This window comes from Saccostrea echinata, unplaced genomic scaffold (assembly GCF_033153115.1).
Source record: "Saccostrea echinata isolate AGI-Se365-2 ecotype Australia unplaced genomic scaffold, CSIRO_AGI_Sech_v1 ptg000002l, whole genome shotgun sequence".
NCBI lineage: Eukaryota > Metazoa > Mollusca > Bivalvia > Ostreida > Ostreidae > Saccostrea > Saccostrea echinata.
Window position 1 is genome coordinate 4,001,275 of NW_026889751.1, and position 24,342 is coordinate 4,025,616.

The 24,342-nt window shown below is 33.4% G+C and overlaps 2 protein-coding genes across 2 annotated transcripts in view; both read left to right on the forward strand.

The window, feature by feature from the left end:
• Positions 1–3,531: 3,531 nt before the first annotated feature.
• Positions 3,532–7,216, forward strand: LOC133203730 (putative ankyrin repeat domain-containing protein 19). The gene is made up of 4 exons (XM_061339503.1): positions 3,532–3,721; positions 4,713–4,753; positions 5,780–5,945; positions 7,080–7,216. The coding sequence occupies exons 1-4, from the start codon at positions 3,532–3,534 to the stop codon at positions 7,214–7,216; spliced, it is 534 nt and encodes a 177-aa protein (XP_061195487.1).
• The window catches only part of LOC133205657 (leucine-rich repeat serine/threonine-protein kinase 1-like), an 89,482-nt gene continuing 70,985 nt past the window's right edge, over positions 5,846–24,342 (forward strand). The window contains exons 1-5 of the mRNA XM_061341506.1: positions 5,846–5,945; positions 6,480–6,515; positions 9,395–11,151; positions 11,394–11,586; positions 17,642–17,809. Coding sequence (XP_061197490.1) covers positions 9,422–11,151; positions 11,394–11,586; positions 17,642–17,809 — 2,091 coding nt within the window. The 5' untranslated portion in view covers positions 5,846–5,945; positions 6,480–6,515; positions 9,395–9,421. The remainder of the gene's footprint in view (positions 5,946–6,479; positions 6,516–9,394; positions 11,152–11,393; positions 11,587–17,641; positions 17,810–24,342) is intronic.

The following is a 24,342-nucleotide window of genomic DNA, read 5'->3' on the forward strand; positions in this document are numbered from 1 at the left end:
TAGTACTGCACATTGTTAATTAGGTTTGGACCAATTGTCCAAATGGAATATGATATCCTGTTTGGGATACAATATCCGAATGGGATATACATTTATTATGTGTTAAAAAAAAATTGGAAATGATAACGACCCAATTTATTTGTTTTTTTTTTAATATAACATCAAAAGCAAAAAAACTTTTTGCAAGCAGATTTTTGAGATTTATCTATAATCCTACAGGTTAGAGATTGATCCCCAAAAATTTTTCGATCTTCTGTGGGATCATTGTCCTGAACATTTTTCTAATGTAAAAAAAAAAAAAAACAAAAACAAACAAACAAGCAAAACAAAAACAATTTTAATGATCTAAGTTGACATGATTATCAGTTTTGGCATATAAATATGATTAAGTATTCAAGTAGCTGTGTCCCTAAACATAATGACTTTTTTTCTCAACTTCTTGATGGAGCTCTTTAAATATTATTTACGCTTGCCTTATATCAAAATTGTGTGAGTGATTTCTCGATTGTGAACCCTATTGACTTACTTATAAAAATGACTAATTGCAATTTTCTAGACTAGAGACTTCATTCTTTGCTTGAATACTCTCTTTATGACAGGTTCTTATACTGTTGATCAGTTAGCAATGTATCTGTATTGTAACTGTACTACATATTCTTGCTATAATCTACTTGGGATAAGGAAGCATTATTATAATTGATTGTTCTTATTAATCAGATTTGTTTTAGTTTGTATACATCGATCTTATCAAGGAAGTGTTCATTAGATAATGACAAAACATATGTATATTTTTTTCTCTGCTTTGTCTTCTTTTTTTTTTTTTTTAGAAAGGATGGTTTTTATTGATGAAGAGGTAGCTTATTTAAATATTAATATAATTGTACACATGCCATTTAAAGGCCCCCTTCCAAATTCAAAGAAAGTACCTTTTTTCCAATTGAATGTGTTAATTTTCCCAATAGTTACTTATTCTCCCAAAAATTAAAGAACAGATTGTTTGATATATAATAATTAAACTTGCTACTCATATTCCTTTGTATTGCAGAACATAAATCAATGCAATAACAAACACCAGAAAACCAGTATATGATGAATTTAATTTAGTTAAAAAGATTTTCCCAAAATTCCCTTAAAAATGTTACTTATTTTCCTAATTTGTATGGCCCCTGCCCAAGTGGGGTCCCAGCAAGTGGTGCAACATGCCTGTTAATACAGTTATAGCTTAGACTTTAGAGATTATTTATTTGGTTTGAGGCTGCATGGAAATGCATTTATAAATCTGTTATGGTCATTCAGAGAACTGACATATTTAAATCCTTGCACAGCTTCTAATGTTTTTAAAAGTCAGGAATCCTTTTTTTTTTTTTTTTTTTTTGGTTAAATATCATTTTGTATCAATATTGGAGTCTCAACTTGGTAATGTCAGTTTATAAAAGTTATTGTTTGTTGCACATGCAAATTGTATCTTTTATCTTTGGAACAGTATGGGGTGCATTAAGTCAGCCTTCCTAAAGATACATTCTTCTGAGTATTAGACAGGTAATATAAGTTTAAAGATAGTGATGCTTTTATTATTGGTGTTCGTTGAACACATAATTTTTGATTGATAAATTGACTGTCACTTTTATTATAGTATTTGTAGAAATTTGATACATAATTGAATACTATGTATTTCACTCTTCATATGCCAGACACCATGTTATTATGTGTCATGTATTAGTTAGGAGCCTGAAACATTGAAATTTTATACTGGAGGAGGATGTTTAGTCACAGTTTCAGAAATTGATTTAAGTACATTCACATAAATATTGTGATCATATAAGCCACTGGACTTATTTGTGCTTAACTGGTATATACATGTAATTTACAAATTGTCAAAACTTTGCAAAAGTAAATTAACTTTTGTCCCCTATATAGTCAGAGTAAAGGTCTAAAGGGAAAGAAACTTTGTTTTTCATCTTTATGCAACCAAAAATTTGAGTGTGCTGGGATAAATTCAATGTGTTTCAAATTATTATGCCCCCGTAATCAAAGATTCGGGGACACATAGGTTTTGTCCTGTACGTCCTTCTGTCTTAGCTAGCTGTCTGTCTGTTAGATCTTTAACCTTGCCCATAACTTTTGATTGGTTGGAGCTATGGCTTTCATATTTCACAGGTGTATTCCTTGTGAAAAGATCTTTCTCTGGGTACCATCATATTTGACCTTTTGACCTTGGAGTTTGACCCAGTTTTGCAAAATTTTATCCAATATTAACCTTGCCATAACTTTTGAACGGGTGGAGCTAGGGCTTTCATACTGAACATATGTAATTCTTGTGACAAGACCTTCCTTTGGATACCAAGAACTTTTACCCTTTGACCTTGACCTTGGAGTTTGACCTACTTTTGGAAAACTTTAACCTTGGCCATTACTTTTAAAGACAGTTGGTGCTAGGGCTTTCATACTTCACATATGTAATTCTTGTGACAAGACCTTCCTTTGGATACCAACAACTTTAACCTTTTGAATTGAACTTGGAGTTTGACCTACTTTTGAAAAACTTTAACCTTGGCCATAACTTTTGAATGGTTGGTATTAGGGCTTTCATATTTCACATGTGTATCTCTTGTGAGAAGGCCTTTCCTTGGGCCTCATTAATTTTGACTATTTGACCATGACCTTGATGTTTGACTCACTTTTGAAAAATTTCAACCTTTCCTTATCTTTTCAATGGTTACTACTAGGGCTTTCATATTTCACAGGTATATTCTTCGAGACAAGACCTTTGGGTACCAACATATTTGATTTGCATTTAAGAAAGTTTAACCTTTGCTCTAAGTTGCCATACAGGGGCATCAGTGTTTCACAAACATGTCTTGTTTTTCTTTAATTTTTGGGTAGGAACATCTGTGGCAATCAGAATATATCTTGCAAACAATTTTTTTGTGTCAGTGACAACATTACGAATCAAAAAGAGAACAAAGGCCATACTTGTGAGAATTCTATGGTTCTTCCCCAAAGATGGCAACCAATGATGCACAGTACTTTTGAAAAGCTTCGATTCTGGGCTACTATTGTCAACATGGTAGAGAAAAGAATCAAGATATTCTGTCTATCTGATCAATACATACATGTATAGGACTCACGGTGAGTGTGACCAGTTGACAGGGGATGCTTACTCCTCCTAGACACCTGATCCCACTTCTGGAATTTCCAGGGGTCTATGTTTTATGCCCTGTTCATAGATTCTGTAGTTCTTTTGAAATTGATGACTGTTCATTATCTTTACCTTTTTCTTTGTTAAAATTATACATGCCCTCAGTTGTCCCTTGATTGGTAAATACAGATGACAAATATTGTTGAGATCTCTCTGCCTCCTATAGGCCTGATAAGCATTACTCTACAAGAGTTGACAGATAATACATGATTTAGTATGTAAGATAAGAGTCTGTGACATGTCACTCTGTCCGATCTGAACCTTTATTGATATTTATTTCAAGTATACAAGATCAGCTGCATAATGGTTAACAACAAATGTTTCAGGTTTCAATGGGTGACTTTACTGGAGAGGAGTTGATCCAGGCTGCCATTTTTAATGATGCAGAGCTGATGAAGTGTCTGTTAGAGGGAGAGTGTGCTAAGTTGATCAATTTTCAAGACCGTCGAGGAAGAACAGCAGTGTACACTTCAGTGTCTAACAACAGTTTAAGATGTCTCCGCGTACTACTGGAACATGGAGGTAAATATCCCAAGTACCTTAATATAAAAAAGAACTACTCGGATAATTTTGTTAGACTCTTGATCAGCTAGTAATACTGATAGCCAGAAGGACAATATCTACAGCTGTGTACAGATTAGTCTTCTCCTAGTTTAGAGATATTATGTTTTAATTATTGCTTTTGTATGCTGTTATTTTGTGCAATTGAAATATGCAAACTTTTAACACTTTGCAAACAAACTTAGGTTGTTTTCTTTTTTATCAATGGTATTTGATACATTTAAGTACATGTATATATACTTATTATAAGTACTTGTCATATTGGTGTTTCCATTGTTCTAGTTTTTGCCATATTCATACAGGATTTACAAGTTTGATCACTGTTCATTATCTTCTCCCTTTGTTTTTTGGAATCAGACAATTCTCTATTAGGAAATATTCATATAACTTCTATTTAATGTGTTTATCTTTTGGACATGTTCTTTTAAACTAAAACTCAGGGTTTAGAAGTCTTTTGATTTATGAAAAACATAAAAAAAATTAATATTTAAGTAAAATAATTTTGAAGCATGGATCACATTGCTATGTGTTCATAGGCATTCATAGGCCATTTTTAGGAATTACACTTGGAGTATAAAAGTGGAAGTTACACTTGGATTATAAAAGTACAAGGTTGCCTCCGTGGCACAGTGGTTGGTGTTTGTTCTAGAGTCTCGGTGTAAGGAGTTGATCCTAATGCTGTGAGACATGGAGACCGGACCTTTAGATGAGACCGTATAAAATGAGGTCCTGTGTCAAAGCAGTTGCTTTCAAAAAAAAGATCCCTCACTTCGCAAAGGCTATGACTGCCGAGTGCAAGTCTAAATTTGCAGCCCTCCACCAGCAAGTGGTAGCATCTCAATATGAGTGAAAAATTCTCACAAGGATTTTAAACAAAATAAAAGTACAAGTTTATCAGCTTATTTTAAAAAGTGGAAAAGATGTATTTCATGATATATTTTTTTCTTTATAGCAGATCCAAATATTGCAGCAGGGGAAACATTCAACAGCATGGCAAGTATTCCACTCCATTCAACTTCCTTAATCTGCATTACATATAATTACATACGCAATTGTCTACATCCATCCAAGTGCTTTGTAGAAACTTCATCATTTTTCCTCAAGGTCATTTTTCCCTAAAGTATGACTGTATTGCCCGACTTTTTAAATCACTTTTTAACTTTAAAACCTGAATCACTCTGAAACACTTTTAGTTAATTCAAAAGGGAAATTGAATTTTAAAATGTTAATGTGATTACATGTAACTTAATTCATTGCATGTGTAATATGAAAACCAGGACTTTCAAAATATGCCGGTACCTCGTACTTTTTCATCAAACATAGCATTGATAATGTCAAAAAGAAGGTCAAATGATATATTTGTTGCAAGTTTTTCCTGCAATGATAATTATAATATGTCCATATTGGTACAATGTGTTCAAATTGAATTTTATTTCAAAAGCTAGAGTGAAAAGAGTCTTGAGTTTGGAAATTTGTTCATTATTGTTTGATTTAAAAAAATTACTCAAATACTAAAGTTGTGTTTTAAAACAAGAAATAAATTTCTTGATAGATCCAGGGAGTTGCAATGGATGCACATACATTAAGCAATTTTGACTGTGAATTTTGTAAAAAAGGCCTCTTTGTATGTACATTTACAGTTTTTTATTCACAGAATTTCTGAACATCCTACCCCAATGGGAGGTTAAAAGGGGGAGGGGGTGTTATAAGATTTTTTACTTGTGTCATAACACCCCCTCCCCCTTATCTATAACTCTACAGACACATACAAAGTTTGGACAAAGCACTCCTGGATGTGTGACTGAAGTTGTATTTGTTAATATTATGTATGCTTAGGAATGTGGACTGCTTGGATACCCTGTAATTAATATTTGAAAACAAATCAATATCAGGAAGTACAAGTAAAACTATTCAGTCAGATAAGTGATTTAAAGATTTTATCAGAAGATGTAAATTATCTACAAGTAAGAAAATTGGTTTTAACTGTCATTGTGTTATGATGTATATTTTTTGTGACAGACACCTCTACACTGTGCCATTATAGACCTGAAGCTTGATATCTTTAAGTTGTTGTTGTCACATGGGGCAGATTTTACAAAACAAGATGGTTCAGGACTGACCCCCAAAACAGTTGCGGAAAATATGGAGTTAGATGAATATGTAGAAGAAATGGAAGAAGAACAAGGTACTGTAATCAGTTATCAGGGTTAGAAGTAATGAAACAATAGGGAAAAAATTCATTGGATTGTGGTAACATAATGCTTTTTCTGTGTTAAGACAGACAGTATGAATTTTATAAGCTAGTGCATATTCTGATAAACTAAAGCTTTTTCCATCTGGATATGTATAGAAATTTCTTATGCTTCCAAGATTGAACTATGTGTGTGTGTTTTTTTTGATTGATTGTTTGTTTGTTTGTTTGTTTTTTTTTTGGGGGGGGGGGGGGTATTGAAATGTATGTGAAGAATTGCATTACAAGATCTAAATAAGAATACATGTATTTCCAAAAGTAAGCTTTAGTAAGAATATATAGAAAAAAAATAAAAGTGTAGTGCAGCCTTTAGCAATTTGATTATGTTGACTAAAATATTGCAAGCAGCTTTGCTAGACCCTTAGGTCTGGTGTTTGTTTCAAGCAACGCTGCAGTAATTTTAAGAAAGAATTCAGATCATGCATGCTATAAAGTGATTCTATTTTATTTTTTCATTTTATTTTTTAGAGAGAAGAGAACAGATATTTGATTCAGTTTTAAAAGGTATATATTTGATTACATATAAATGCATTACATAAAGACTATTCCTAAACTATTGTCTGAAAGGCTAGGGTGTTGTAGTGAGAGAAGTACACATTGCATATGATTGCATTGAATTTAGAATTCTCTACCAGAATCATATAGAAGTGTTACTACTTTAACCAGTTCAAATCAAACATTAGTATTAGAACCAGTGTACTTTTTGTGCTTTGCTAATTTTTACATTCAGAACAGCGGGTTTTATTTCTTGTTATCATGGTGATAAATACTGTGTTTTTTTAAATCTATCTTCCTGGTAATGTAATACTGAAATAGTACTGCCTTGTATATGTTTTATTTCTGTGTTTATATTATGTAATATTATTATGTAATCAGAAAATAGCTCTTTAGAGCTTATGTCTGTTGACAAAATCCAACGGTAAATAAAGATTATTTTCTCTTAAATTTGAACAAGAAATTTTATTGCCCTGTAAGAATTTGTCTTATTTGAATCTATCATATTCATATCATTTTGTTTTGTTGTTTATTTATTTATTTATTTATTTTTGGTGTTAATTCTTTCCACAGCATTTGCTGAAGCTTGTAAAGCTGAAGATGTGTCTAGGATGGCTGATATTTTAGAATGTAACTCCTCACCAACAATCCATGTAAAACTGGTCAGCAATGCTGTGACAGATGATGGGTTAACTCCCCTTTGTTGGTAAAGTCAGTTATTTTATCACTAGTTTATTGGATACCAGGATGTGCCTAATCTTTATTTCCTATGCATTTAATTATTCTTGATATAGAATATTGGGAAATTTTCATCTTTTTTAATTGTATATCCAAAATGCAAATTAAGATCCATTTGCATATTTAAATTAACAACTTCATTCAAAGTTACCTTACTTCTTCAAATTCATGTATATAATATTTGCATGATTGTATGTAATAAGCCCATGGTTAATCTTTATATATACTCAGATGTACAAGTACTTTAGGTTGGAAAGGACGACAGTGAATTTTTTTTTGGGGGGGGGGGGGCAAAATTTCCAGTACCCAGTAAACATAAACATGTGTATACTAAAATAGTTAAGAGAGAAGTACCTTTTTGCTTATTTATATATTCTGCATGTTCCTGGTGAAGGGGAATATAAATATACTGCTTACAGGGCTTGTAAATGTGGCAACATCTCCATGCTGCAACTCCTACTTCAACATGAAGCATCCATCATCTCATGTACATCTCAGGATATGACTCCTATCCATCTGGCCTGTCATTTTGAACACAGCGATTGTGTTCAACTTCTCCTGCAGGTACTTTGGCAACAGAATATAAAGTCAACTATCACTTTGACTTTCTGTAGAAAAGCATGAATTTTTTTTAACTATGGAAATGTTTGGTACTTTAAAAATTGTATTTAAAGACAGTCATGCTACTTCACAGTTAATTTTCAGTCTGATTGTGTGTATGAGTCAAATCATAAAAAAAAATGAAACCAAGTCGTAATTTATAGCAGCCCATAAGTAGTAAGGAGTATTTAAGATGAAGCATTCAGGAAATGTTTGTCTCTCTCAACTTCTTTGACACTAAAATGTCTAAACTTTCCCTCCTTATCAACAAGATTGAAAGTTCAATCAGTATAAGTAAAAAGATCTACAAAGATCTACCCAAACTCTCATTTGTTCTTTGTCTTGGTGAAGGATGTACAACACTTTGTGGGAGATAACTCTTGCAATTTCAATTAAAGTTGGTGAATCTGTTATTTCTTTAAGCTTAAAATTAAATTCTTATTTTTCAAAGTTTTAACTTTGTTTTGCTAATTCAAGTCACTTTCTTAAGTCAATTTTCTTCAGATACATTGCTCTCCTTACTATGTTATGAATGGTCCATGTTGCATAGGGGGTGCGAGGTCATTTTTTTGATACTTTACAATAACTTTATAACTGAAAATCAAAGGGGGGGGGGGGGGGGCAAACACCCTCTTGATCTGCACTTGAAACAATGAAGAAAACTCCTTTGGCATGTAAATTTCTTATGTTTACTACAAATCAGAAACATCCAGATAATTATATTTCATATGCAAGGGGGTAGGGTGATTGCTCTGTATTTCAGAAGCTGCATATATATCATATATGTTTTATAGCATTCGAAAGTTTTAAATCTGTTTAAAAAAACTGATTCAGAACAGGATTTTGTTACCTGTTTCTCATGATTTCTGACAATATCTTCCATTTTAATCATGTATATGTATGTAATGATGTAGAAAATTATTATTTTAACATAATTTGACCATTCAGACAAACAAAAACGTTCAGAAATCGTGTAAATCATGCAAGTTTGAAAATAAATCAGCAGGATTGACATTTAAGTAGTGCTACGATTTATGGATTTATAAGGAATTAAACTTCTAAAATTGACGATAAATTATAATTTTACCATCAATTTTATCATCACATATAATTTTTGATATTTTCTACAGACAATTTTGAATTGATAAAGCAGATTTACATGTTAAAAATTCTCCATTTTCATTTACACCTGCTTTCACCTGAATTATTTCTTTACAGAAATTTCCAATCTATCTTATGTTGAATGATTTGAAAATTTTGATTTATTACGAAATGAAAAATCTGAGTAACCAGGTACTTGATCAGAAAAGTAAGCGAGTAACCAATTATTAAAAATTGTCTGATTTGACAAAACTAATGTATCTAGATAACATTGTGATGCACATGATTAAGCCAGATTTTTGAATTTGAAAAACTTCTTTAGAAATCACATGCACAGAATACTTTTATTTTAGAATCATTATAGCATGCCTGTTGCATTGATGAATTCTCACAAATCTGTCTTGTAAATGTTATATATAAATCAAAGTTTTGATCTCTTTTTTTTACAGTATTGCCCAGACATTGTGCAGAGGAAAATGGCCAATGATAGTTTGGCACTCCATGTAGCAGTAGAGGTAGAGAACCTGTCACTGGTCACGCTGTTACTGACATATGATTATCCAGAGTACGCTTTGGAGGATTTCAAGGAAGAAGGGATGGGAATCAGCTACAAGCTGCCATTTGATGTCAATGCAAAAGATTCAATAGGAAGGAGTCCCTTGTTTTTGGCTGCAGAGAAGAACAATCCAGATATTGTAAGATGTTTACTTAATTTTGGTGTCCAGTTTGAGAAGAAACAGAGAAGATATGAAGGTCGAAGCAGACTGACCAGTGATGTGAGCTTTGAGCCTGAATTAAGAAAAGAACAGTTTGGGAGTAGTTCAAACAGCGGTCCTTTCTCTTCCAATGTGTATCACCCTGTGGATATCAACCTGCAGGGTCGTAATGGTTTTACACCTCTACATGTGGCAGTGAGTAACAGTTACTATGAGGTTACAGATATACTGCTGAAACATAAGGCTGATGTCAACATACTGGCTAACGATAGCGGAAAGCTCATATCCACCCTCATGATGGCCTGTAGGAGAGGAGACAGCATTATACTGGATAAACTGTTCAAGTATGGGGCCGATGACTTAGATAAACAAGTCTTTACTTATGCTGTAGAGAAGAGACCAAAAATGGTGTTCACTTTACTTAAATACAGAACTTGTAAAGATGTGGAAAATGAGTACAAAATCAATCGTATGGATATGAAGAATTTATACAGGAAAATGTCTGAAATTGAAGACAGTTATGATGGGTTGATCTCTCTGAACCTGAATTTTAGGAAAAAGTTTCCAGTTCATCCTGTCCATGTTAAATGGCAGGATCTGCAGCACATTGAGATGGTCAAAGAAGATATGTTGATTGATATCAGCTGTCACCACAACCCTGAGATACAGACCACATCTCTTAATTACCCATTTGCACTATTTGCGATCACTAAGATTGACATCTCTGGAAATAAAATAGGTTCTGTTTTTCCTTCAGTGTTCTTTAAGTTACATTCTTTACATTACTTGAATTTGTCCAAAAACCAGATTAAAACTTTTCCTGATGTGACAAATACTGATGACATCTTTGTTTGTCTAGAAGAATTATTACTTGATAAAAACAAAATTGAGGTATTACCAGACTATTTATTCTCAGTGTCAACATTGAGATATCTTTCAGTAGCACACAACAGTCTGAGAGAATTTTCTTCAGAATTGTGGGACATGCAATGTCTAGCTTATCTAAACCTGTCTGACAATCAGATTGCCTCGCTACCCCAGCCTCGCCCCAAGCACTCTCGTCCCCCATCCCAAGGAAATCCGTCCTCAATCACAAGTTCTTATCCAGAGATACACATCCCTCCAACATTGGTCACACCAACTAAACCAAGTGTGGAAGAGCTTGAGGTCAAACATGCTGTGACCTGGATGTCAGGAAAGGTCGTTGTAATGGACAGTGACTTTGACAGTAGCTCTGGTCCATCAAACAGAGGATTACAAGATCTAAATCTCTCTAAAAATAGACTGACTGAAATCCCTTTCTGGCTGTGTTGTACCTCTCCCTATATGGAGAATCTGAATCTTTCTGGCAATAAGATCCAGTCTGTGGGGGGATTATTCCAGCTTCCTCAGTATCTGAAGACTTTAGATCTCAGTGGAAATAATATACTTGATACAGTACCTTGGCAATCTTCAGAGGACAATGATGGACTATGTTATAATACAAGAAGGTAACAAATTATCATGCTCAAGTGAATTGTGTTCTATGATGAAAATATTAGTAAGAATTCATTTAGATTCTCAAAACAGATTTTGTTTTAAGAATGGATATGTGCCATTGCCTAAAATTTGGTTTTTGATTTATATAACTTTTTTTCTAGTTTCAAGAATTTATGGAGTTTTGTGGACTTAAAATTTAGGGAAAATGTAAAAAAAAAGATGTATTTATAATTTTATTTTGATAACTTCCTAGTGTTCGTCCGACTGGCTCCCCCCATTCCTTTAATTCCTACACCAGCTTCACACAGCTACTGACTTGTGGTCATCGACAACACCGGATTCTGGAACGACTGGACACACTTAACCTTGGCTTTAACCGGAGGCTGGAAAAAATTGTCATCACAAGATTAATAGAGGACAGACAGGGAAGGAACAGTACAGCCAGTGTAAGTCAATAGCACCACCAGTGTAAGTCAGTAGTATTACCAGTGTAAGTCAGTAGTAATGCCAGAGTAAATCTATAGTAATGCCAGTGTAAGAAGTCTAAGTCAATAGTACTACCAGTGTAAATAGTGTAAGTCTGTAGTACTGCCAGTGTAAATAGTGTAAGTCAATAGTACCATCAGTGTAAGTCAATAGTACTACCAGTGTAAGCCATCAGTACTGCCAGTGTAAGTCTTAAGGCTGCCAGTGTAAGTCAAAAGTACTGCCAGAGTACATCTATAGTGCTGCCAGTGTTAGTAGTGTAAGTCAATAGTACTGCCAGTGTAAGTCTATAGTACTGCCAGTGTAATCATGAGTACTACCAGTGTAAGTCAACAGTACTGCTAGTGTAAGTTAATAGTATTGCCAGTGTAATTCATTAATACCATCAGTGTAAGTCAATAGTACTGCCAGAGTAAGTCAACAGTACTGCCAGTGTAAGTCAGTAGTACCACCAGTGTAAGTCAGTAGTACCACCAGTGTAAGTCTATAGTTCTGCCAGTGTAAGTCAATAAGGGGAGGAATGATATATTACCATTGTAAGTCATTAAAGACAGGAATAGTACTTCCAGTGTAAGTCATTAGTACTCATGCCAGTGTAAGTCATTAGTACTGTCAGTGTAAGTCAATAGTACTGTAAGTCATTAGTACTGCCAGTGTAAGTCAGTAGTATTCATGCCAGTGTGAGTCAATAGTACTGCCAGTGTAAGTCATTAGTACTGCCAGTGTAAGTCATTAGTACTCATGCCAGTGTAAGTCAATAGTACTGTGAGGGTAAATCAATAGTACTGTAAGTCATTAGTACTGCCAGTGTAAGTCAATAGTACTGTGAGTGTAAGTCAATAGTACTGTAAGTCATTAGTACTGCCAGTGTAAGTCAGTAGTATTCATGCCAGTGTGAGTCAATAGTGCTGTGAGTGTAAGTCAATTGTACTGCCAGTGTAAGTCAATAGTACTGCCAGTGTAAGCCATTAGTACTGCCAGTTTAAGTCAATTGTACTGTGAGTGTAAGTCATTTGTACTGCCGGTATAAGACATTAGGATTGCCAGTGTAAGTCATTAGTATTCATGCCAGTGTGAGTCAATAGTACTGTGAGTGTAAGTCAATAGTACTGCCAGTGTAAGTCAATAGTACTGCCAGTGTAAGTCATAGGACTGCCAGTGTAAGTCATTAGTATTCATGCCAGTGTGAGTCAATAGTACTGTGAGTGTAAGTCAATAGTACTGCCAGTGTAAGTCATTAGTACTGCCAGTGTAAGTCATAAGTATTCATGCCAGTGTGAGTCAATAGTACTGTGAGTATAAGTCAATAGTACTGCCAGTGTAAGTCATTAGTACTGCCAGTGTAAGACAATAGTACTGCCAGTGTAAGTCATTAGTACTGCCAGTGTAAGACATTCATACTTCCAGTGTAAGTCATTAGTACTGCCAGTGTAAGACAATAGTACTGCCAGTGTAAGTCGTTAGTACTGCCAGTGTAAGACATTCATACTTCCAGTATAAGTCATTTAATGAGGCCCAATCTAGTTGAAAATAATGCAACTCGACCATCTATTATGAAAGACTTTTTTGTCATTTTTTATATTTTGTTTAACAGATAAAGCTGTTTTAAAGGCGATAGAATTAAAAAGTTTTATTAAATGTAGGAAACAAATACATTTCTTCTTTATTGCATTTAACTGACTTGGAGAAAGATTAAAAAATTCAAGCTACTAAGTTATCAACAAAATAAGATAAATATTTTCAAGGAGGAAGAATAGATGCATTTCCTTTTGGCTGCATTCCTTTTTCAAACTCAAAGGTTAAAAAAATAGCATACATTATAATAAACCATTATGTCAGTAAATCCCTAAGAATCTCTTCATAGGAACTGATGATACAATCAAAATAAATTTTGTTAAAAAGTTGTTAATATTAATTTAAATATTTATCATAACAAAACATAATAATTGATAGTACAAGGGGTGATCAAAAAGTTCACGAATTATCTCTATAATTTACAAAACCACAATTCAGATCAGAATGAAATTTGGCACATGTATAGTCATACATATGTTCTATAAATAGCAGATGTTATGTAATGTTCTGGTCCATGTTTTTGACGTCAAAATGTCAAAATGTGAAAATGACGTTAATGTGTAGATTGACTCAGTCATACTTGAGCAACAAAAGGCTGTAAAGTTTAACGTGCATCTTGGAAATTCCTTTGCAGTTGAGCATATAATAATTTGTGCAAGGTTTATGAAGACAATAGACTTGCCAGAAGTTCAATCATTAATTGGATTGATTGTTTTAGTGAAGAAAGGTAGATTTAAAAATGATATTTGTTCTGTTGCCCAGTGAAAGCACGCTGGTGAAAGCAAGCTGACATGATGTATCCTTGGTTGAGCAATCTGTTATGAAAGATCGCCAAGTTACAGTTAGAAAAATAGTTAAATCCCTAAAATATCATTTACTTTAGACTTTGAACATATCAGATATGATAAAAAGAAGGCACCCATGCTTCATCAACATTGGATAAATGACACTCCCAAGACAGAAGACTCAGGTTGTGATGGTCACCATGCTCATTCTGGGGAAGGATATCATTATCCACTCATCCTATTGCAGTGATTTGGTCATTTTTGACAAATAGACTGTTCTTATCATAAAAAATAACTTGCATGGTAAGAAATATAAGACTTAGAAAAAATCTTTTAGCTTCTGTGAACAGAATGCTACGGAGCATGTCACATGACCACCTGTATCACGTGATTCGTGTATGGGCAGAATGGTGGCAGATGTGCATTTAAATCAGAGAGGACTACATTAAAAAATAATGAACACTGAAACCTTATTTCATTTCTTTTATGGAAGTAATTCAATTTGTTCACAAAATTTTTGATCACCCCTCGTAATGCCAGAATTAGTATATGATTTTACTTGTGCAATATCATATGTAATATCTTATGCAAGAATAGCAGGATATTTTAACGCAATTTGACATCATTTAAATTGTGACATTGTATTCAATTGTGACGGCAATCAAGGGTACTGTGACACTTCTGGAACATCTCTGCAGATCAAGAAAATTGGGCTTCATTAAATATTGTTTTTACTTGTGCCACAAAACAGAATCTATAAGAAAATCACTTACACCCAATGCTAGAAATGGTAGTGGGATGAAATGAAGTACTTATTGTACTTATATTGAAAACCCTTGAGATATTTACCTTTTCTGACTGCAATAGACTTCTACAGCAGGATTTGAATTCAAATGACTTGCAAACTTTAGATTCAGATTATTTTTCTGAGATCAGTGACATCTTTTACAATGAGTGGTATTTTTAAAAATGTTGAGAAATCATTAATGGATGATAAATAATGTTAATTGTTTTAATTAAATGGTAATACTTTTTCCACTGTAATTCAACTATTCATCTACGATACAAAAAAAAAAAATGATACAATTACTAACATGGTGATTTCAAATGTCAAATAAATAGCAAATGTGACCATTGTGTAAATTACTTAAGAGTCTTCATTCATGATATTTATAAATGGAGTGGGCAAAAGAACTGTACACCTGTTTAAATGTTTTGATAGTAGTAATACTCTAATACATCATACCATTTGTTTATAAATATTTTTTCACTATAATAACCTTATTTTGAAATACCAACTAATGAAAAGGACAGGAATACTGGAAGTTGAATTTTCACATCTCTTAAAAAATATAGAAAAAGTATCTCACAATTTATAGAAAACTTAGAGATTTCTTTAAATCTTACAGATACTCAGGAAATAATCAGGCATAAAATTAAAAATCTTTTATACACAGCAGGGACTTACCTGATACCTAACAACATCGATTTATATTTATCTTAAGTACCATAGATATTTCAAAATTAAATTATCATCATGATATTTTACTAAACCCATATGGAACAACTCTAACTTATAATATAAAGGGCAAACACTTTTATATTTCTAAGAATTAGCTTGTGGTGATACTATATTTGAGTAATTATCAAGGATTTATTTGATTAAGAGGAAAACTTAAGTCAGTAAATGATTTTGTTTTGTTGTTGAAAACAAATTTGACTGGACTAACTATCTTTGAATTCTTTTCTTTTTTTTTTTTCATTTTACAACTTTTATGTAATTGTAAAGAAAAAATTAATTGTACAAACTGTCAGTTTGTAAAGGAAATGACATTGTTTTAATTTTCCTTTTTAGCTCACCTGAGCCAAAGACTCAAGTGAGCTTTTCTGATCGAAATTTGTCCGTTGTCTGTCGTCGTTGTTGTCGTCGTAAACTTTTCACATTTTCCATCTTCTTCTCAAGAACCACTGGGCCAATTTCAATCAAGCTTGCCACAAAGTATCCTTGGGTAAAGGGGATTCAAGTTAGTTCAAATGAAGGGCCACACCTTCTTCCAAGGGGAGATAATTATGAATTCGTGAAAAATGAATGGCATCATTAAAAAAAATCTTCTCAAGAACCACTGTGCTTAAAAATATGAAAGTTATATGGAAGCATCCCCAGGTAGTGTAGATTCAAGTTTGTTCAAATCATGATCCCCAGGGGTAGGATGGGACCACAATGGGCAAATTTATATGGAAGCATCCTCAGGTAGTGTAGATTCAAGTTTGTTCAAATCATGACCCCCAGGGGTAGGATGGGACCACAATGGACAATCAAATTTTACAAAGGAATACATAGGAAAAATCTCTAAATATCTTCTTCTCAAGAACAGCAAAGCCATGAGCATCCTCAGGTAATGTAGATTCAAATTTGTTCAAATCTTGACCCCCAGGAGAATAGAGGGGCCATAACAGGGGATCATAGTTATACAAAGGAATACAAAAGAATATATACCGTAAATAAAAATTTTCTTTTTAAGAACAGCAAAACCATTATTTATCATATTAATTCAAAAGTATCCCTATGAAGTATAGATTCAACTTAGTTCAAATCAACCCCCCTCCCCCTGAATCATTTTTATATTTAAACTTTTCAATACTGAACTGATTTCTGCTTTTTTCCTAGCCAGAATGCTCAGGTGAGTGATGTGGCTCCTAGGCCTCTTGTTAAGATTTCACAATCTAAGTAGCAAATTATAATGGTTTTTCTTTGAAAAATTGAGTTTTATAAAAAAAAAAAAAAAGCTTTCTCATCAAGTGTCATCAAAAGAATTTTGAATTTATAATTTTTCATGGAAAAATATAACTGTAATGTCATACATGTAGATATGGTAGATATATAATGTGATGTTCAATTTTAGATTGAAAAACAATATTCCCACAGAGAAGTGATAATTTTCTTTGTGGTGGCATTGTGCTTATTGAGAATCTGTAAATCTTGTAGTAATAATTGAATAATTTGATTTCTGACTGTAGAAATATAAAAAAAAAATATGGAATTTTTCTTAAAATTAATATAAAATGGATCCGAAGCATGTTGTTCATGGATATTACTTGGAGAGAAATAAAGAAATAATGTCTTTGAATACCCTTATTACTTATTATATAGCTAACAAAGTCTACAGTCTACCCTTGATTACATGTTACTATGAAGAAGTCATCTATGGAAAAATCTTGGTTATAAGAAAACTTTTAATGAATCCTGTAGAAGACTAGTTGCACTGTGTTTCCTGTATGGAAATAAAAAAAAAAAGAAACATACTTATAAGGAATAAAAATTCAAAGTTCCTGTGACTTTCTTATAGCTGAGTTTAACTTTATAAATATAAAACATATTGTTGGATAGAAAACTGAATATATGTATATTAAACTATAAGATAATGTTAACTTATCATTAATTTACTACTCATTTAGTTGTGTAGATTTTATAGTTAAAAATAATTGCAATAAATTTTTGAAAATTTGCCAAACTACCAGGACTGTAGATAGAAACTCAAAACATGAATCCTGAATAAATGCTTGTAAAACAAGAAAAAAATTATAAGCTTTTTAAAAAGGAACTAACCAAAACAGTGATGTTTGATGTTTGTTAATCAGAGTTTTCTGGTTCCAGCTAAGCTCCCTGAACTCCAGTATAGATGAGGAAAAGCGTAGGCTGCTGTTCCCAAACCTGACAAGTTTGGACCTTAGTTATAACACATGTCTGAAGGAGATTCCTCCCGAGATTGGTGACATTAGTGCACTGAAAAGGCTGTCTCTATCCTTCACTGGAATCAAGGAGGTTAGTGACAAGAATTATGATAAATATATTGATAAACATTTCTAGCTCACATGAATATGAGGCTCAAGTGAATGTTACTGATTAAAGGTTATCTTGCTCATATGTTTATATGAACTAAGACCCAGGTCTCACAGTACCGTCACCGTCACTACTTCTTTGCCAGAAACAAGAAATTATTTATAAATATGGTTGGAAAATATGTTTGGTTCACCTGAGTCAAGGGTTAAAAAAAAAGCTTTTCTGGCATTGTTTAAGGGGTCAGGCTTTTTTTTTTTAGAGGAGATAATTAAGGAATGGATGGGGATTTTTAAAAATCTTCTCCAGAGCTATGGCCAAAAAAATTATAGTTTTTCAGGCACCACCAGATCAGGTCAAACGCTGCTGCATTGATCATTTTTATTCATGTGTTTAATTTTTAAAGGGGAATAACTCAATTTTCTATTTTTCAAATTACAAAAAAATTGAGTTATTCCTCTTTTCAACTATTACCTGGAAAAAAGCCATAGATACCCAATAAATTTCTCATTATAACAACATGCTATCAGTGAGCTTATAAAAAGTTTGAATAACATTATTTAACGTGTATTGAGTATTATAGAACTTTATTAAATGTCTGAATTGTCAATAGCCCAGAATATTTTTCCTAAGTACTTGGAATAGCTCAATGTGTTCTATTGCCCGAGGCTAACGGCAGAGGCCAGTAGAACACATTGAGCTGTTCTCAGCACCAAGGGAAAAATATTCTGGTCTATTGATTGATCAGACATTATATAATTGTTTTTTTACCTAATATTATACCTCTACTGTTTTTACTTCATATAAAAAAAACTCAGAAATATCAAATTTATGGTTCCTCTCGGCAGGAGACTATTTCCTTCATACCCATTCCATAACTCTATAATATTATACTGAGTATATTGGCACTGCTGGTACAATAGATCACCAGTACAAAATTTACAACTATTGACCAGAGGTCCAATAGATCACTTTGAATATACAGAGAAAATAGTAAAAAATACTACATATTTAATAAAACAGCAAAATCACTTCTATTAGGTACATGTAACAACAAATAATACAGGAGTGCAAGAAAGGTGAGATTCACATGGTATCCTTATTTTTTTGACAAGAAAAAGTGGAATACTTTCGATCCCCCAAAAAAAAATTGCCTGCCACTTTAATGCCCTGTTCACACGGAGAGTTTAATTTGAATTAAACGTAAGTTACTGCGAATTAAATTTGATCCGCGTTCACACAGAGAATTTAATGCGAATTAGTTTAATTCGAATTAGTTTACTGTGCATTAAATTACTTTGTATTTGCTTTGTGTGAACAATAAGCAAAGCTTATTCGAATTAAATTCTGATGCATGCGTAATGGTTGAATTAAGTCACATGCCACGTCGGTGGTCAGATAGGTGCTTGAACCTTTTTTGAGTGAAAAACTATAGGAAAATTATATTAATCACTAAAATGTATACAGACACTATGACATTATGTCAAATGGATCTGCCCTGCATAAGGTGACATGATTTTCAAATGACGGCATAATAGCCTTACTGAATAGCCCTAATGTAGAAATAAAATTTTAATTCGCATTAGTTTACTTCGCATCAGTTGTCATGTGAACGCAATTTAATTCGCATTAGTTTAATTCGCATTGTTTACTTCGCATTAATTTACTACGAATTAAACTCTCTGTGTGAACAGGGCATTAATTTTGAAATTTCTGGCCTGAGAAACTAAAGATAAATTTTTTGCCAAATGAGCCAAAAAAAAAAAAAGAAGCAAGACAACTCTAAAACCCATGATTTAAGTGACTACAGTGTTGTTGCTGATGTTGTATAGTATGTCATGACCTTGACTCCAGATCATATCCTAAAGGTTATGGTTGTCATAAATACCATATAGTGGTAACCTTGGGTGAAAAAAGGGGAGGACTGGGATAAATCCATTTTTGTAAAAAATCATATTATTATACCCTATGCAACAAGTTGTGGGGGGTATGATGTTTTTGACCCGTCCGTTAGTCAGTCAGTCAGTCAGTCCTGTTTTTTTGTCAGCGCAACTCCTCAAAAACCGCTGCATAGAATTTTGTCAAACTTTGCAGATATTTAGGACACAATGTGTAGATGTGCATATTACCAGGAAATTCCAATTCTATTATTTTTGCCCTAAGAGTTTTCCCTATTATTGAAGAAACTTTCCAGCTAGGTAATAAGGAAATCCACTGGAATCAGTTTTTGTAATGAAATTTTATGTGAAGTATTTCATGACCTTAAAAGACCCCTATTGATTTTGAGATCAAAATATTAATGATTTAACACACACACAAAATCTTAGATAGTTCTCAAAGCCCCCCCCCCCCCCCCCTTCAAATTGGTACTTTGCCTTAAATAATTTCATAAGTACAGTATATAAACAAATTCATATGACTACATCATAATTTTGTTTCCATCAATTATTTAAATGTGTAAATTGTCATGTGTTGGACATGGACTTACACTCATTAACAAATCGAAATCACTGAGAAATTTAAATAACAGTTTGTCAGCATAACTCCTGCACTAAATTTCCTGAAACTTTGTAGGTATTTCAGACATAATGTATAGATTTGTATATTACCAAGAAATTTTGATTCCATTATTTATCTAGAAACTTCAGCCCAATTTAATTTGTAACATACAAAGATTTTAATGTCATTATATGCGAGAAGTTTTGATGTGCTGATTTTTTGCAAGTAATGCCCCTTTTTGAATTATACTGTGTATTTAAGATGCACTGTGCCATTCATTACGTGTTGCATTGTCGAGTTTTGGGGGAGCGTGGGGTATGTGAGCTTGCTCATTTTTTCTTTCATTTTTAATGAATTTATCCATGGTTTTATGACCCAAGTCAATTCTGATAAATATTATTTGGGTCAAACAGTTCTTAAAAATTTCAGTGTACGTGTATATTTTACAATAGCGTGCATATATTTGACAGTGTAAGACTAGCGTTAAAACAGAAATGAAGAAAGAAATATGCCACTTGTTTTTATTTTGTCATATGTATTGGTATTCAAACCTAAGGTGTCTTCTGTTCATTCAGTTCTTGAGCACCTATTCCTACCTATCCTCCAATATTGGCCATTTCAAAGTAATAATTAGATTGCTAATTAACACTTTCTTAGAATGTCCAAGGGATGTCAATCAAAATGGCTTGTCATAAATTGTATTTGTATTCAGACCCTAAGGTGCGTTCAGTTCACTTGTCTTGAGCGTCTTATCTTACCTATCCTCGTATTGGCCATTTCAACTTAATAATTAGATTGTTAATTAACACTATCTTAGAATATCCAAGGGATTATTTTTTCTAGTTTTAAAGATGTTAAGAATTTCATATCATGTTTGTGACGTCCAGTAATATAAACTATCACTCATTCTGTTCTTAAATAAACATGTATTTATAGATGTGGGATTGACTTATGATGTAAAAGTTTTAGGCTTCACACATAATCTTACAAAATTATACTGACCATTTCTTGGAGTATTCTTTTCTTGAAGATTGGCCACTCTCCAAAATAAACCAAAATTTAATTATCAAAAATTAAAAATAGAGGTACTGCAAGCACTGAGCTAAAAAAAAAAAAAGATACCCTGCTCTCCCGTATGAGTTTTTATTTTTATCATTTTTAGCTCACCTCAACAAAGTTGGAGAGCTTATTGTAAACATATCACATGTGGCTGTGTATTCCTTTAACACGCTCGGCGGTAAACAAGTTCTGCTAAATAAATGTCTTGCACATTTACTAATAAATAAGAACAATAAGAAATGTGCTAAATCAAATCTATGCTCAGACTTGCTCAAAAATCCATTTCTTCCCAATATTGTACATGCTAAATATAATATATTTATTATTAGCTCACCTCAATGATTGGTTGATTGTATGTTGTTTTATGTCCCGTTTGAGAATTTTTCACTCATATAGAGATGTCACCATATACCAGTGAAGGGCTTCAAAGTTAGACCTTTACTCGGCACTCAGGGCCATTGACCAGTGAGGGTTCTTTATCGTGCCAACGTCTACCATGACACAGGGCCTCAGTTTTTAAGGTCTCATCCAAAGGACCCGCAACTTTCACTTCAAAGTGCCGAGTGCTTGGTGAAGGAACAGTTGCTACCTATTTTTTATCGACCTAGGTCAGTCCTTTCAATCATTGAGCGAGCGCTCTTTGACCGACTGAGCTACCATGACGGCTCACCTCAGTGAAGTTGGGGAGCTAATGTAATACCCTTGGCATCAGCATTGGTGTTGACACTGGCATCTTTGTGCCAGGATGAGGGTTTTGGGGCAGATTTCTGTGCCCTATATTAATTAGAGATGCATGGATGATGCTTCTAGTATGTTTTATTGTACCAGTCAAGGTTTCAGATGCTGCAATATCAGCTAAAGAATGACCAGGCTAATATTTTTGGAGCAGATTTAAGTTTTTGGAGCAGGTTAAAGTTTATGGAGCAGGTCTCAATTCCAAGTAACTTTAAGCCCTACTGTAGATCACTAAATTTTTGCGACACCTTATTTTCACGAGATAGTCATTGACTCTTTATAAGCGAGACATAATTTTCACGAATTATTGTTATTCCTCTATATAATCTTAAGGAATACTATTATACGCGAGAATGAAATTTTCGCGAGCTCACTGTCTCGCAAAATTACGCGAAAATAAAGTTCTCGTGAATAAAAAGTGATTTACAATATATTGACCAAACTTGTATATCAAGGGATGCACACTATTGGACTTGCTCTGAATGCTGGATTTGACCTACATTTTTCACATGAGTGACCAGGTTAAAGTTTTGCAGCAGGTTCACTTTAAAGTAACTATAAGACCTATGTTGACTAAACTTGCGTGGATGATACATCTGAGGATGCATACCACTGGATTTGCTTTGGATGCTGGATCTGACCTACATTTTCTGGATGAGTGACCTGGTTAAAGGTTTTGGTGCAGGTTCATTCTGAAGTAACTATAAGACCTATATTGACCAGACCTGCAAGGATGATACATTTATTGATGTTTACTATTGGACTTGCTATGGAGGTTGGATTTGACCTGCATTTTCCAGATGAGTGACCAAGTTTAAGTTTTGGAGAAGGTTCATTCTAAAGAAACTATTAGCCCTATGTTGTCCAAACTTACATTTAAGGATGCACACTACTGGATTTGCTTTGGATGCTGGATTTTACCTTAACATTTTCTGGATAAGTGACCTGGTTAATGTTTTTGGAGAAGGTTCATTCTAAAGTGACTATAAGCCCTATGCTAACCAAATTTTGCATTGAAGATACATTAACTGATGCATACTACTGGACTTGTTTTGGATTCTGGATTTCAGTTACATTTCACAGATGAGTAACCAGGTTAAAGGTTTTGGAGCAGGCACATTCTAAAGTAACTTTGCACTACCTTATAAGCAGAATTTATAGCGAGGATTTAATTTTGGCATTATTTGTGAGGGTGTTGAGATCGCTAAAAATTAATTGCGTTTTATTTGTAATAGCTTCTTTAGTGAGCATTTTAAAATTAAAATTACTTTTTGCTAAAATAAAATAAAATACCAATTTTTAAGGACAAATCGCTAAATTTGTGTATCGCTAAAATTACTTGTACAGTATGTTGACCAAAATTGCACGGATGATGCATCAAGGGATGCACACTTTTGGACTTGCTCTGGATGCTGGATTTGACCTACATTTTCCAGATGAATGACCAGGTAAAAGTTTTTGGAGAAGGTCCATTACCAAGAAACTATAAGGCCTACCTGAACCAAGTTTGCATGGATGATGCATCAAGAGATGCACATTACCAGAGTTCCTTCTAGTGTGGGATTTGTCCTACATTTTCCAGATGAATAATTAGGTTAAGGTTTTTTTTTTGAGCAGTTCCATTACCAAGAAACTACAAGGCCTATCTGAATCAAACTTGCATGGATGATGCATCAAGGGATGAACACTGTCAAACTTTCTTCAGATGCTTGGTTTGACTGCTGGATGAGTGACTCATCTAAAGTTTTTAGAACAAGTCCATTCACAAGTATAACTGCAAACTCTATCAGACCAAAATTGCATACATGTTGCATTTAGGAATTTACACTTCAAGATTATTTAGGTTTAGTGTGGGTCTTTGCCTTACTTAAAGATATCATTAGTTGAGGTGAGGTCTGTAATCTTTGATTACCTATGTTTGCCATTTTCAGATTTTAAAGCTCAAATATCTGTCCAGATATTGAGTAAATTTTAATAAAGTCATGAATAAATTTACTGTTCAAGGAGTAATAATTATTGTGCTCATTGTATATCACTGCATAAGGTTATGTATTGTTTATGTCATTCATTTGGCAGTAAGTGAAATGCAACTCATGTTGAGCTTATCTCTAGGTTCTCCCATAGCAGCTTCTAAACATAAGCACTGATAAACTGAAGATCTTAAGTATATGATCATTTTATGTCCTATTACTTCCATTAAAGTAAAGATCCTGATTATGAATGGT

Bases quoted from the DNA above. Each gene is read 5' to 3' on its own strand.
- LOC133203730 (XM_061339503.1), top strand. From the start codon at position 3,532: ATGGGTGACTTTACTGGAGAGGAGTTGATCCAGGCTGCCATTTTTAAT. The intron at 3,722-4,712 runs GTAAATATCCCA...TTTTCTTTATAG, and splicing joins CGTACTACTGGAACATGGAG to CAGATCCAAATATTGCAGCA. The intron at 5,946-7,079 runs GTACTGTAATCA...TTCTTTCCACAG, and splicing joins AGAAATGGAAGAAGAACAAG to CATTTGCTGAAGCTTGTAAA.